A 14,485-nucleotide genomic window follows, 5' to 3' on the forward strand; every position below is an offset into this window, starting at 1 on the left:
CGTACTTCAGGAAGTTTTAAAATTATGGGGAAAACGAGTAAAATTAAAAGCAAAAAGTAAACTTTTTGCACAAATAAAAAAATGAAATTATGAGAAAAGGATTGATTATAAGTTAAAAGTTAAAAAGAAAAAAGTCAAAAAAATTCAAAGAAAAAAAGTAGTAAAATGATAAAGAAAAAGTCAAAATTTTACTAAACGAAGTTGTAAAATTATGAAGAAAAGCTTAAGTTTTACAAGAATAAAGTCGCAAAGTTATAATATATATATATATATAATATTAAATTGAAAAAATAAATAAATGATTTACAACAATCGGGTGGGAAATTTGTACTTCAGGAAGTAGTGAAATTATGGGAAAAAACTACTAAAATTAAGAGCAAAAAGTAAAAATTTGACAAAAAAGATGTAAAATTATAAGGGAAATTGTTTTAAAAATATAAGTATAAGGTTAAAAAAATATTAGACATATTTAGGAAGAAGTAGCAAAATTATCATTAAAAAGTTAAAATTTTACAAAAAGAAAGTTGTAAAATTATGAGGAAAATGTCAAAAATATAAGTAAGAAGTTTACAAGAATCAAATTTGAGAAGAAAATAGTAGATTTATAAGGAAAAAGTAGCAAAATTACCAATAAAAATTAAAAAATTTGCAAAAAGAAAGTCATAAAATTATGAGAAAAGTCAAGATTTTTTTAGCTAGTAAAATGTGTGAATCTGGTAGAATACGGTTGACTTTTCTTTGTAAATATGAAAGTTTATTTTCACGAAATTACAGCTTTATTTTGAGAGGGTAACTTTTTTTCTTGTAAAATAACATTTTCAATAATAATTTTACTTCTTCATTTTTATAAAATGTTGAGTTGTTCCTCTTAATTTTACAATTTTTTTTCTCACAATTTTATCACTTAATTCTGGTCAAATTCAGACCCAGAATTCTTTGGGATTTGGTTTTCTTGTTTTTTTTTCTCTTTATTTAGTCAATGTCTCAAACCAACTTGGACCAATCACTGCTGACTGACATCATCTCGCTCCAACATGGCGCATCCGAATCACGAATAGATGGCGACTGTTATTTTTTAGGTGCTGTTTATGGTTGCTACCCAAAATGAACAAACACATTAACTTTAAAAGTCCATAATAAAGCTATTCTTGTGCTCTCCTGGTTTAAGATAAAATGAAACCATAAAAACATGAAAGCTGTATTTCCTAAAGCTTTACCGCCCTGTGTCTTTGGGTTTGTTTTTGTGTATTTAAACATGATTTTAGTATTGAAAAAAGTCATTGTATTGTACAGTTGACCAGAACAGGTTTTTGAAAAGCCAAATTGGCATGATTTTAGTAGTTTTTGTAGCTGATAACGATTTTAATGTTTTTAATATATATTTTTCGTCTGTATATATTGAAAAATAATGGAGGTAAACTTAGTGCTCTTGTTTTGTGAGCCAGAGAAGCTTCAGTTTTCTGAGTCTTGCCTGAAAGTCCTCTCCCTTCTTCTCTCAGTTGTCTTCAGGTTTTGGCAAAAGACGGGGAGGTTCACGTCTCCCTGTGCAACGGACAGGGCGGAACGCCGGCGGACGAGCCGAGGCGCGAGTGGCACAACAGCTGGCAGGTGGTTGCCATGGCAGCCGAGGCCGGTCTCATCCTGAGTGCCGTTTATCCTTTTGAAAGCAGCAGTCGTCAAGGCTACAAATGCACCGGATACAGGTGAGAAGTGGACACGAGTGCTGCAGGGAGGAGGAGAAGCAGCTCAGCGTGTTTCTCTGCTGGTTGAAGGACTCACGGTTGGTGCTTGTTGTTGCAGGAGTCAGGATAAAGGCTTTCGGGTAGAGAAGGCTTTGCTGCACGTGTTCGCTCGCAGTCAGGTCTACGCCTCTCCTGCAAAGGTTGAAGTGGAGGAAATGGTTGAGGGAGAGAAGATCCTCTACGATGTCCCAGCTGAGCTTAGTGATTTCATGTTCAGGTACGACAGCACCAGAACCCTGATGGTGTTCAACCACAGAACCAGATCTGCTGAACCCCTTCTCTTTCTATAGGAGGTTCCTCTGCTCGGATTCTGTGCATCCTGTAAAACTGGTGCAAGATTTCCTTCTTGAGGGACTGGAGGAAGAGTGGCCAATCTCCATGACGACAGAGTCCATCCCCTTTTTTCTGACAGCCAAACGGCTGCAGGCGTCTAGCTGTGGTGTCGACGTCTCTCAGTGCTACTTCAGGTTTGGCAGAGATGTGAGAAGCTTGCACACACAGGAGCATCTCCCGGCCACGACTGTCAGCTCCTCTAAAGAAGACCGGACAAAGAGCGAACGGCCCGAGGGTTTCTGGTCTACATCCCTTGATCCCGAGGTCGACCTTGACCTTTATGTGCTGCGTCCATCGCTGCTGCCTCATATGGAGGAACTTCCCGTAGAGAAGCAGGACAGGAAGAACGATGTGAGGAAGAGTGGAGAGGCTCTCAAAAGGGCTAATTTGGAGGGAAATGATGAAGGCCATCAGGATGTTCCTGGTTTGTTGTGTGGGGCGAGTGAAGTGGTGTTCAGGAATGTACCCATCAGCCTTTGGGGTCTGCCAGCCTTCCATGAGCTCATCCTCAGAGGTGTTTTCCCTTCCGAATGTGAGCCGATGAAACTGTTAGGACACAAACTAGAATCCCTTCTCGCCCCTTTTAATGTTTCCATAGCAACGGAAGGAGAAGTCCTGCATTTGACGGCACAACCAATGGGAATTCTGGGTAAAGTGTTTGTAAACCACCAAGTAGACACAGACATCATTAATGTATCCCTAAATTTGGACCTCCTTGCTGTTCTTCTGTTCTCACTCCCCGACTGGCGGTTGCTATGGACACACGACCAACGTTTCTTAAAGCAGTTTCGTCCCCGCCCGCCACCAGGGACGCCTTGTCAGCCACTGTCCCTGTTCCCTGAACCCATCAGGTTCGATATAAGTTTCTGGACCGGGCCAACGTGGGATGAGAAGCAGTTCCACGCGGCGGTCAGAGAGGCCAGTCACGGGAGCGTGAAGCTGGTGAAGCTCATCGACACTTTCTCCCATCCTGACCTCAGTCAGACGAGTTACTGCTACAGACTCACCTACCACTCACACACTCACGCACTGTCACACACTCAGGCTCTACACTTCCACAAACAGCTCGAGTCTTTGCTCTCATCTCGCTTAAATGTCACTATAAGGTAACACAGAGACGCTCCTTAAATGGAGAAATCTTAACCTTTACAGTCGCTGGATTAGACATATTTAAATCCAAGCTCAAGCGTCTAGATTTTTGGTTCCACTGCCTCCAACAAATCAGATTCAGTTCATCTCTCTCTGCGAAAGTGCAATAATGTCAGTCAAGCTCTGGGTGTGATGCAACAAGGAAATATGGCGGACATGATGCAACAGGCTGCATTGCCCTTTTAAATCTACTTTCACACTGCCCTCACACGTTCATGAGTACGAGTTTCTATGACCATTTTCAGGCTCTATGGACTAAACATGCGGCCATTGAATGTGCATTGGAAGCTAAACCGGTTGAATTTTGACCAATCAGAGACTCAGGTTTGGTAGTGACATGTGGAGGGCCTTTTTATTCACGGAAGTGCCAACAGTTTGAATATTGATCATAGAGAAGAAATTCATAATTTAAGTTTGTGCCTGGACGGAGTTATATGACACCAAGTCTTTCATATATCAGAATAAAGCTGTGAAAGAAAAAGCCTTAAGCAAGAATTTTGAGATTTGTGCCGCTTTAACATTTCACACCGAGCCTCTTGAACTGAAGGTGGCGGACAAGCCAAAGAACAGAAGAAGCTCCTCCCTGCTTGTCTAGTGTGAACATCATGAATTAAACAAATGACCCGTGTGTATGGAGCTGAACACCAGAGATGTTGACTGCAACATCTAAATAACACACACTCTTTGACATACCATCATCTTGGCGTATTTACGCAATCAGCAGAAATCTTTACAACACATTACTGACGGAAAATGCAGCAAAATCCACGGATTAACAGTGTTCACTACCGTACAGCGTTACATATCAGTGTAAGGCTGCTTTTCTCTATTTCAGAATCCACAGCGTTAATTGCGTCGACGATTAAAGAGTTGTAGAAATCGAAAGAATGTAAATACTGGGGCTAAAAGGTCGGTTCATTAGGAGGTTTTATTTAAAAAGACAAAAAAGTGCAATAAAAAAATGGATCAAGCTGGATTTTTGTGATGTTAATTGTTAATTGACTTGGATGTAAAAAAAAGGCATATTTTTACAAATATTTACATGTTTACAAATCTATTCTATACAAATAAATGGATTCAACTTTAAACAAAATGATGAAATAAACTTTCTGTGAATGGACTCAATCTATCTTAACAAGTAAAACAGGAAATTTGTCTTTATTTCTTCTTTTAGCAAAAAGTAGTACAGTTGAAGTTTATCAAGTATGAGTGTAAGTATACTATAGATCACGTGTCAAAGTCAGGGCCCGGATCCGGCCCTCTGAGTAATATGTCCGGCCCTCCAGATAATTTTATTTTATTTTTATTAATGCTCCAATGTTATCTTTCACTTATTTCTAACTTGTATAGTTTTGACAAAATATATTTTTATAGAGAGTAAAATATTGAAGGCGAGTGGCCTTAGCTTTCTTATATAGTGAGACAAAAAAAGAGCTTGCTTTGTTATGTTTCACAGTTTATCAACCAAGTATATGTATATTTGTGTGTATATATTTGTAAAAAGAAGCGCTAACTTCAATAAAGGGTTAAATTCACGAGTCGTGCGTTAAGCATTTGCGCACGGGCAGGGACTGTGGGTGCTTACCAATGACTAAACATCTATGGTGCTTACACACCGGCCAAGTCGGCGAGCAATCAAGTGGCCCTGTTCAATGCCAGAAGTCAGAAATTCTGCTTTATGCGCATTTGCAGAGACCAGGGGTCACCAACCTTTAACAGTAAAAGAGCCATTTGGGCTCGTTTTCTACTGATCGAAACCTAAAAGGAGCCATATAGTCTTACTTTAACTTTAGAAAATTTGGATTTGCATTCATGACCTCCTTTTTTAATAATAAATATGAGTTATGTATTTGTCACATACAAAAGCAAAAATATAAAAAGAAACTATCTCTCAAAATGTGATTTCTTTCTTTTTTTTTACGTGAGACAAAAGCTCATATACCTTTTTTGTTCTATTTCCAGTCTTTGTCTTCAGCAGTCTTACACTGCTGGGTTTTGTTATTTTAGTTTGGGGTTGGACCTTGGTAGTCTTAGTTTTCAGGCTTTATTTGTTTTCTTTAGGCAGATTTTGGTTTGGGAGCCCTCAGCAGGGAGCTGCTGACTCTGACAGTCGACATTGGTGGATCAGCAGCCTTTCTGACTTATTTTATGTTTGGCCGAGGAGCCACCATGGAGAAATAAAAGAGCCATATGTGGATCTGGAGCCGCAGGTTGCAGACCTCTGGCATGGAGAAAAACAGCATCCTTACAAATGCAAAGCAATAGTGCTGCACTATTCAGATGTGAACCAAGTGCGGCTCAATAGGTGATTGTGCATACATCCATGTGCAGTCTCTGCTGGTATAATTTACATTCCACAAAAAAGAAAAAAAAGGAAAGTAATTGTAGAAATTGAGGTGTGGCGTGAGAGAGTGAGAAATGTGTGAGTCTCCAATGCGTGAGAGTTAGCAGCCCTAAAAATATAAAATATTACAACAGCTCAGTTACACAAATTATCTTTACCAAAGTCTCATCTAAATGTAATTTGTTTAAATTTGTAAGTTTATTTATTTACCCTACAACTTTAGTTTTTAAAGGCTTTTGGTGGTGGTGAAGGCAGAGACCTTGTCTCTCTACAACAACGAGTGAAAAGCTTCGTCAATAACCGGAAACATTCGGAAATGAACGAGGGGCGGGGCTCGGGTGAAACGCCGTCGCGAAACATGGCGGCCAAGGCGCTCCGTCAGCGCGGCAGGAGAGGCAGCAGACAGGACCAGAACAGCCAGAACATTCCAACAGAAACCCGGACTCCGAGAGACGAGAAAGCCGGCGATGACACGAAAACCACAGAGGCTCGCACAGAGTGAGTATGGATAAAGTGGGGAGACATTGTAGTCCGACTCTGAACGCTATGCAGTCTGGGAAGCTAGTTAGCTTCTTTGCATCATCTAACCACAGGTTCTGGTTCCGCCCAACTACACCTTATAGAATTAATAAGGAGCAAAAATTGAAAGTACTATAAGAGTTCTTCCGCTGCAAAAACTAGTTCCCAAGGGGGGCGCGTGGCGTGGAATGACGAAGCCCAGGTTACCTGTCAGGCTCATTCATTCATTCATTGTTCGCAGAGGATCAGTTCATGTTTTATGTGGACCTATCCGTGCAGAGCCAAGCGGCCGTGGGTCCATTCTGGTCCGGAAAAAAATGACCGTTTTGCGCCTGTCGCGGTTGAGACCAGTTTTGTGTAAAGATGACGTGTCTTTATGATGGGGCTGTGAGGATCAGGAGGAGCCAACTAATCAGATTAATTGTGACAGGTGTGAAGTAAACATACTTCGGATGGACCCAGTCAAAACACCCCCCCCCGCTCCGCCCCCTGCAGCTTTATCACACCTGAATGACAGGTGACGTAGACAGCTGTTTATAAATGCAGTGGATTTAAAAGGAAGAGGAGCCCTGAAACCATAACTGTGTGGGAATCACGTAGGGGTTGCTGGAACATATAATTTGTTTTTGATTAAAAATAATAATAACAATAATGTGGATATTAATCATTGACCTGTATAAGAGACCTGGACTTACTATTCTCTCCCCTCTCATATTCCAGACAGGAAGTACCTGCTGGCTCCAAGAAGCTGAAACCCCTTACTTAGACTTCTATAAACAGCTATTACTCAGTCATTATAGTTGTCAGAATAACCATTATTGCTCTGATATCTTTCTTCAACATGTTTTTTTATACTCGTTTTTTTCACGATATATCTTTTTATTTCGAAGTATTTACTATTTTCTACTGTATTTACTACTTATAAATTGACCAATCAGATGCCTCAAAGGTAGGTGGTGCCTGCTGACTTCCACATTGAACACTTAAAAACTTTTGATTGACAGATTTTGTGTCAAGTGGTAGACAGTGTGGACTCCTAACAAGCTCACTTCTGATTGGTGAGAGTGATTGCCATAGAAACGATGACTCAGACTGATTCAGACCAATTACTATTTACATAGCGGCATCTGTATGATAAAATAACTGTAATGACTTTCCATTATCGCAAATAAGTCATTTTCTGTCACTCTCGCTTGGCCCAGTTCTCTTATACAGTCAGTGGTATTATTGTGCTCTTCATAGTTCACTAAGCAATACCTGCTTTTGTGTTCCAGGTCGATCAGTCGAGGAGGTCAGGTTTGGGCTCCTGAAGGCTCCACGGCCTTTAAGTGCCTGCTCTCCTCTCGTTTCTGCGCAGCGTTGCTCAGCAACATCTCCGACTGCGATGAGACGTTTAACTACTGGGAACCGGTGAGTACTGCTACTAGTAATTCCAACTGCAGCTACCCATTCCAAAGTATTCATAGTTACAGAGGCTGTAAATGTGTTTTGTTGGGATGTTTTTGCAGATGCACTACCTGTTGTACGGTACAGGAATGCAAACATGGGAATATTCTCCCGTGTACGCCATCAGGTCTTACGCGTATTTATGGTTGCACGCGCTTCCTGCTTGTTTACATGCCCACGTCCTGCAAACAAACAAGGTAACTATTCCAGTTTGTTGTTTTGATCCATAAATTCCACGTCTTTAATAGTTTTATTTGTCTGACCTTATTTTTATTTTATTGCAGTGAGTGAATCAGTTTTATAAAAAAAAACGTTTTGGAATTTTTGATTTTATGTGCATCTCTACTGTCTTTCAGGTGTTAGTGTTCTACTTTGTGCGTTGCGTCCTCGCCTTCTGCTGTTGCGTCTGTGAACTCTACTTCTACAAGTGAGTGTGTCCTCCTTTGATCCTGTTTGTCTCGGCTGATTATTTTTGTGGAGGAATGTAAGCTGAGCGCTGGGCCTGTCTGTGTGTGGAACAGGGCAGTTTGTAAGAAGTTTGGCTTGCACGTGGGCCGTCTAATGTTGGCGTTCCTCGTCCTGAGCACCGGAATGTTCTGCTCATCTGCAGGTTGGTTGGATTTATTAGGTCGATGGGTGGATAATAAAACTAAAATCTCTGACTTTTATTTTTCTCACACCAAATTCGATTTTCAACCTTAATTTTTTTGTTTGTTTGTTTTTGTTTTCTCCCTCCTTTTACTTACTTAACCATTTAAAACCAGAGAAGTCGCCAGCGACAACCAAATATTACACGGTCTTTGACGTATTCTTCAACTGTGTTAAGGCGATCAACATGAATTAGCTGATTCTGATGTGGAGAAAAGCGTGTTTTCATGTGGGCATTTACATTTCCAATGTAAAGTGTTGCTTAACGTCGCTTTTCTCTGCAACAGAATCAGCTGATTAGGATCGACTACATAAACGGTTGAAGAATTACAGTAGTCACAAGAATGTCTCCAATCTTAAATACCTTCTCCCATAAAAATCTTATGGGAGACGCAAGAAACCGGCCGGCTGACTATATTTCTGAATAAAAGAAGCCCAAAAAAGGAGAATACTGGGAAAGAAAAGAAGATTTACTCAAAAATAATCTTCTTAAACAGCAAATTTGAATCAATCGATAAAATATTTTCATCACCCAGCTCTATAAATCTCTTGTTGTCATCTAGCCTCCACATATGACACGTGTTTGACATCATTTCTTGTGCACAATTTTTTGAAAAATTTCAATTTTTTACATGTTTGATGCACCTTCTCCTCAGCGTTCCTGCCGTCCTCCTTCTGCATGTGCACCACGATGGTCGCCATGACCGGCTGGTTTCAGGACTCCATACCATTAGCTGTTTTGGGCGTGGCCGCCGGTGCCATCATCGGATGGCCATTTTCTGCTTTAGTTGGGTAGGATTTTAAACTTGCTTCCCACTTAAACTTTAACAAATAATTTTTTTTACAGACAAAATGTTAAAATAATTAATCATCTTTGCAGGATCCCGATCGCCTTCGACCTGCTGCTGATCAAGCGGGAGTGGAAAAGCTTCACGACATGGGCAGCTTTGGCCGTGCTTCTGCTGCTGGTGGGAATATTTCTTTTTGAACTTCAATTAGATTTTGGTGTACATCTATAGTCTAAATTAAATTGTGATTTTTGACAAGAGAAAAAAAGTAATATGAACAAATGTTGGAGAAAGAGAACTTGAATTTCGTCCAAAAGGAGCCGCTTTTCCTGGCACTAATTTAAAAGCTTATTGAAGTGGACATTTTTAGAGTGGTGATTCTTAATGCAACATTAAAAGCTTTCGTTCATCTATCTTTATTATTGCATAGCAATAAATTGCAGTATGTCTTTATATTTAAAAAAACAATTTGAGGTTTTTGGTTTTCTCCATCCATTTGATCCTAGTAAGAAGCTCAAGTCTTCTTGTCCTGATGCAGCATTAGATTTTTACTGCAAATATGTTAATGTTTTGAAATATTTCTGTTTATAAATGATATATTCAGTTTCTAAAATCTTTTCCTGTTCTCATCAGGTTCCTTTGGTGGCAGTGGACTCCTTTTTTTATGGCAAAGTAGTTATAGCCCCACTCAATATTCTACTGTACAACGTCTTTACTCCACATGGACCGGATTTGTATGGTAAATTGCAAAATGTCTTATTTTTAAAAAAATATTTTTTTGATTGGAAAAAAAAAATTCAATCTGTAAATTCCAACCATTGACTGTATATAGAGAACTGAACCAAGTGAGAAGATTAGAAAATGTGTTACTTCCGGCTCCAATGAAATCAAGTTAATTGAATCAACTTTTTTTTGCAATATAGCCATCACTATGTTTGGAGCAGGGATTGGTCCAAGTTGGTCTCAGTCAGCGTTACTATGGCAACCTCTCTCACCAATCTTGAGTGAGCTTTTTGGAAGGCCACACCCCTACCACTTGAAAGTGAGCTTGGGAGAATCTGTCAATCACATGCTTTTATTGTGGCATCTGATTGATCAGTTTATAACTTGAATGATTTGTGATAACGAAAAAAAATATATAAAAAAAAATAAGATGTGCAAGAAAATGATAAAAAATATATCAGAGCAAGAATGATTAGTCCTTCAAATAGTAATAGCTGTTTTTTTTCTCTTTTTGGGTTTTTGGCCTCTTAGAGCCAGGAGATACTTCCTGTTTGGATTACAAGGGGGGAGGGGTCACTCAGTCCAGCTCTCATATACAGTCAATGGAGGCAACATCAGCATCATTTAAGCTTTAAATAATTTTAGGTAACTTCCATAACTGCCATTATTCAGGTAATGGTTAATGTTGCTTTTCCTGACTTGTTCTGTGACTTGTTGTTTTTCAGGAACAGAGCCATGGCCTTTCTACTTTATCAACGGGGTCCTGAACTTCAATGTGGTCTTTGCTCTGGCGCTCTTCTCCCTGCCGCTTACCGCTCTCATGGAAACCCTGCTGCATAGATTTAACGTGCAGAACCTGGGCCGACCGTACTGGCTCACCCTGTCTCCCATGTATCTCTGGATGCTGGTTTTCTTCACCAGACCTCATAAAGAAGAGCGCTTTCTCTTCCCCATCTACCCTCTGATCTGCCTGTGCGGGGCAGTCGCCCTCTCGTCTCTGCAGGTGGAGTTGCTATGCGGTGTAAACTATCTGACTTTTGTGAGCAGCTGATTTACGTTTTGTTTCCCACAGAAATGCTACCACTTCCTGTTTCAGCGGTACCGGCTGGAGCACTACACGGTCTCGTCCAACTGGTTGGCTTTAAGCGCCGTTGCTGTGTTCACGGTGCTGTCGCTGTCCCGCTCTGTTGCCCTCTTCAGAGGTTTGCACGCTCACTTCACGATCTCCTCGAGCATCACTGCTGCAGAAAACACCAATAGAATGTGTTTGCAGGCTACCACGCTCCTCTGGACCTTTACCCGGAGTTTCACCGCATCGCCAAAGACCCCACCCTGCACTCGGTTCCTGAAGGCCGGCCGGTCAGTGTGTGTGTTGGCAAAGAGTGGTACCGCTTCCCAAGCAGCTTCCTTCTGCCGCACAAGTCAGTATGCAGGAACGCTAAAACTTTTTTTACTTTATTGATCGGTTTTCTGCATGTGAAACTATTTTTTGAAGGAGATAAAACTGGAAACCTTGATAGTTATCAAGCACCAACAGGGCTGTGATCTTTACAGAACTTTTTCCAAAAGTTTTTACTAATTTTGACAAGTAGTTACTCAGGTGAGGTCAGCAGATTTGATTAACAATTCACAGATGGAACAATGATTCTTACTATTTAATATGAGTATGGTTTCTAGAGTTTTTACAAGATATTTAATTGTCAAAATAATATGGATTTAATCACCATCATTTATACTTTCATTTAGAACAGGTGATCAGAATCAACAAAACATAACGGATAAAAACACAAGATTTGGAAAAAAATAAATATTTATCACTTTAAACATTGTCACTCTCTAAAGTTTTTCTGTCAACTTTTTGGTTAACTAACAAAACATTAACATCACTGTTATTTTGGATCACAACAACAAATCTTGAACATTTTTTCTAGAGTTTTCCATCCTCAAAGTTTAGGCAACCACAGTTCCTGTTGATAGATGACAAGAAGATTGTAATTGAAGATGGAGAAACGCCTATTGTGATTATGATCTCAAAAATGTATTTTTAATCAAATTGTCAACTACATTTTTAAAGCAAAAAAAAAAATTCATATGATTTTTTTTCAGTAAACTAAACTTAAGTCTCATTGCTTTTATCTACAGAAACACTCAATAGTTTTACTTTGAACATTAGAAGCTTCATCGACACTTTACTTTGAAAGTTTATTTACTTCCTGTGACAGTAGTGGATTTGGTTAGTTTATTAACTTAAAATTGTTCTATATTCTAAAGAAATTATTTACTGCTACTCGTTCCAACTCAAGTTTTGATTATTTTCTACCAATTTATTTTAGACTGTCTTAAAAGTAAATTTGAGATTCAGCTTTATTTGTAAAGCACTTTTCCTGCCACAAAACATGTCGAAGTGCTTTTCAAAATAAAATAAACAACAATAAGAAAGAAAAATAGTTTCATAGTGAAAAATAAATAAAAACCCCCACATGTACACATCCCACAAGTACAACCAGATTCAAAGTAGTGCTTGAAAATCTACATTTTATTTACTTTTTTATTTTAAGTTATTTGATTGTATCTCTGATCTCCTGCTTAAAGTTTGTTTGTCCGTCCAGCTGGCACCTGCACTTCATCCAGTCGGAGTTCAGGGGGCAGCTTCCTCAGCCGTACGCCTCGGGACCTTTGGCCACACAGATCATTCCATCAAATATGAACGACCAGAACTTGGAGGAGACGTCCAGATACGTGCGTCAGTCCTCCTCCAGTCGCTGCAGGTGGAGCTGTAGGGATCTGAACTGGCTCCTGTGTTTTCCATGCAGGTGGATATCAAACAGTGTCACTACCTGGTGGACCTGGATTCAGATGAAGCGACTCCGCTGGAACCGCGTTACTCAGCCAACAAGGATGAGTGGAGCGTCGTCGCTTTTAAACCTTTCCTACAAGCATCCAGGTAGATTTAAAAAAAAAAACGCAGACTTTGCAGAAAGTCAGATTAGTGTTGAACAACAATGGCTAAAATAATAAACGCTCTGTCGTTCCCTCAGATCATCGCCGATCTTTAGAGCGTTCTACGTCCCGTTTTTGTCGGAGCATCACACCACCTACAGGCGCTACGTCATCCTAAAACCGCGGCGGCAGAAGCAGTCTCGCAAGCGGACGCACGGCTGACTCTGGGACGCCTGAGCCGCCCTGTGAGTGCAGACCCGAACGAGAGGAGCGCATCGGTTCCCTCCGAACAGCTGGTATTCTGTGTGTCGGTGTGCGTGTGATCATGAAGCACGAAGACCTCAAAGGACATTGGGCCTGCTTCTGCAGATGCTTCTGAAAGTGTAAAGATGACGTGTGTGTATGCAGGTGTGGTTTACATTCATCAGCTGGACGTTTTTTGGGCCGACTTTGGCATCTCTGTGGTAAAGAAGCGGCACCTCTACTGAAGGATTTCACGTTAAAAAAAAAACCATGAAAGGCCAAATCGCAGAAACTCTACTTGAATGAGGCTTCAGTGGGGACATTTTCCTCCAGTTGGAGAAACCTGCATGTCCGGACTGAAAAAAGGTGATGTAGTTAAGTCGGGAAGAAGAATTGCATCTTTAATTTATGTTCAAATGTTAATAAAAACATTGACTGTGAAAGTCAGGCCCTGTTTTGTCTTGGGGTTATGGGGTGGAGCCATTGATTGTATATGAGAACTGGACTGAGTGACCCCTCCCCCATCTCGTTCCAAATAGGAAGCACCTCCTGGCTCCAAGAAGCCAAAATCTCATCGATTTCTATTGATAAATAAACGTCTATATTCTGTCGCCTGTAGTGCAAGTTACTCAAGTCATAAACCGGCATAAAAACTATGGCAGGGAATCGATTTAAAAAATTAACTAATTAATTGCATACTGGGGAAAAAATTATTCACGATTAATCGCAATTATTATTTTTTTATTTAAGTTACAGTATTTATCAACCGCTTATTATCTGCGAATAATCACAGAATGAAATCGCACACAAAACAGCACATTTATTTTTTAATTAGGGCTGTCAATCGAATAAAAAAAAACCCAGATTTTTCACACTTCTTTGTTATGATTAACTAGTACTAAAAATCGCTTAAATATTTATTTCTTTCGTAAATAACTATGGTATAACTGGGATAATACCCAAAATAGTGTTTTAAATCGCACCGTGGAAGCCTTAATCGCAAAAGGCAAGAGACTGCTGGTCTGCTAAATTCAATTAATATGCATTAATGAATATCAACGTTTTAATTCTGTTTGGTTAATCACGATGCGTTATCATAAACAGTACATGTTTCATAACAACAAAAACCGTGAGGGGAACTTAACCAAACTCGGGCTGGTTAAAAAAAGTAAGACGCTGAAAGACACTAAATATTTAGTTAAATATCGTCTTGTAGGCAAGTATTGCCAAATAAAATATCGCAATATATTTCCCTACGGTCCTACTTCTTACTGACGTCATCTAGTTACAACATGGCGGCGTCCATATTGTGAAAAATTGGTGACTGAATATACCTAATTTTGTGGGAGTAAACTATTCTCCATGGACGAAGTCACACTCTGTCCAGTTCTCATTTACAGTCAATGGGCGGAGCATAAAGGTTTCTCTCACCAGTATTTCGTATATTTGCGCAAAAATCTCTTTAGAAGTGGCAACCATAAAGCATAACCATTAGCAAAAGTTTTTTGGTTTGAATTAAAGTATAAAATAAACTGCCTGAAGTCACAGGTGCTGCTCTACCAATAATGACGGGGGAAACCAAAGACATCAACTCTCTGGACTTATACAAG

General features: G+C 39.8%; 3 protein-coding genes across 4 annotated transcripts in view; 2 read left to right on the forward strand and 1 right to left on the reverse strand.

Moving 5' to 3' along the window:
* Positions 1-4,759, forward strand: part of fdxacb1 (ferredoxin-fold anticodon binding domain containing 1) — a 5,695-nt gene extending 936 nt beyond the window's left edge. For both annotated transcript variants that reach the window (XM_024266268.2, XM_036215305.1), the window contains 3 exons: positions 1,500-1,703; positions 1,801-1,959; positions 2,033-4,759. In XM_024266268.2, coding sequence (XP_024122036.1) covers positions 1,500-1,703; positions 1,801-1,959; positions 2,033-3,185 — 1,516 coding nt within the window. In that variant the 3' untranslated portion in view covers positions 3,186-4,759. The remainder of the gene's footprint in view (positions 1-1,499; positions 1,704-1,800; positions 1,960-2,032) is intronic.
* The window catches only part of si:dkey-71l1.1 (uncharacterized protein LOC569883 homolog), a 20,110-nt gene extending 12,643 nt beyond the window's left edge, over positions 1-7,467 (reverse strand). The window contains exon 1 of the mRNA XM_024266272.2: positions 7,345-7,467. The gene's annotated coding sequence lies outside the window, so the exon portion shown is untranslated. The remainder of the gene's footprint in view (positions 1-7,344) is intronic.
* alg9 (ALG9 alpha-1,2-mannosyltransferase) lies at positions 5,838-13,318 on the forward strand. The gene is made up of 14 exons (XM_024266267.2): positions 5,838-6,066; positions 7,362-7,497; positions 7,596-7,730; positions 7,890-7,960; positions 8,055-8,143; positions 8,838-8,973; positions 9,062-9,149; positions 9,603-9,708; positions 10,418-10,695; positions 10,765-10,894; positions 10,966-11,113; positions 12,302-12,431; positions 12,506-12,636; positions 12,731-13,318. Exons 1-14 carry the CDS (start codon positions 5,885-5,887, stop codon positions 12,852-12,854), a joined length of 1,884 nt encoding a protein of 627 aa, XP_024122035.1. The 5' UTR covers positions 5,838-5,884; the 3' UTR covers positions 12,855-13,318.
* Positions 13,319-14,485: the final 1,167 nt, after the last annotated feature.

Source organism: Oryzias melastigma, linkage group LG14 (assembly GCF_002922805.2).
Source record: "Oryzias melastigma strain HK-1 linkage group LG14, ASM292280v2, whole genome shotgun sequence".
NCBI lineage: Eukaryota > Metazoa > Chordata > Actinopteri > Beloniformes > Adrianichthyidae > Oryzias > Oryzias melastigma.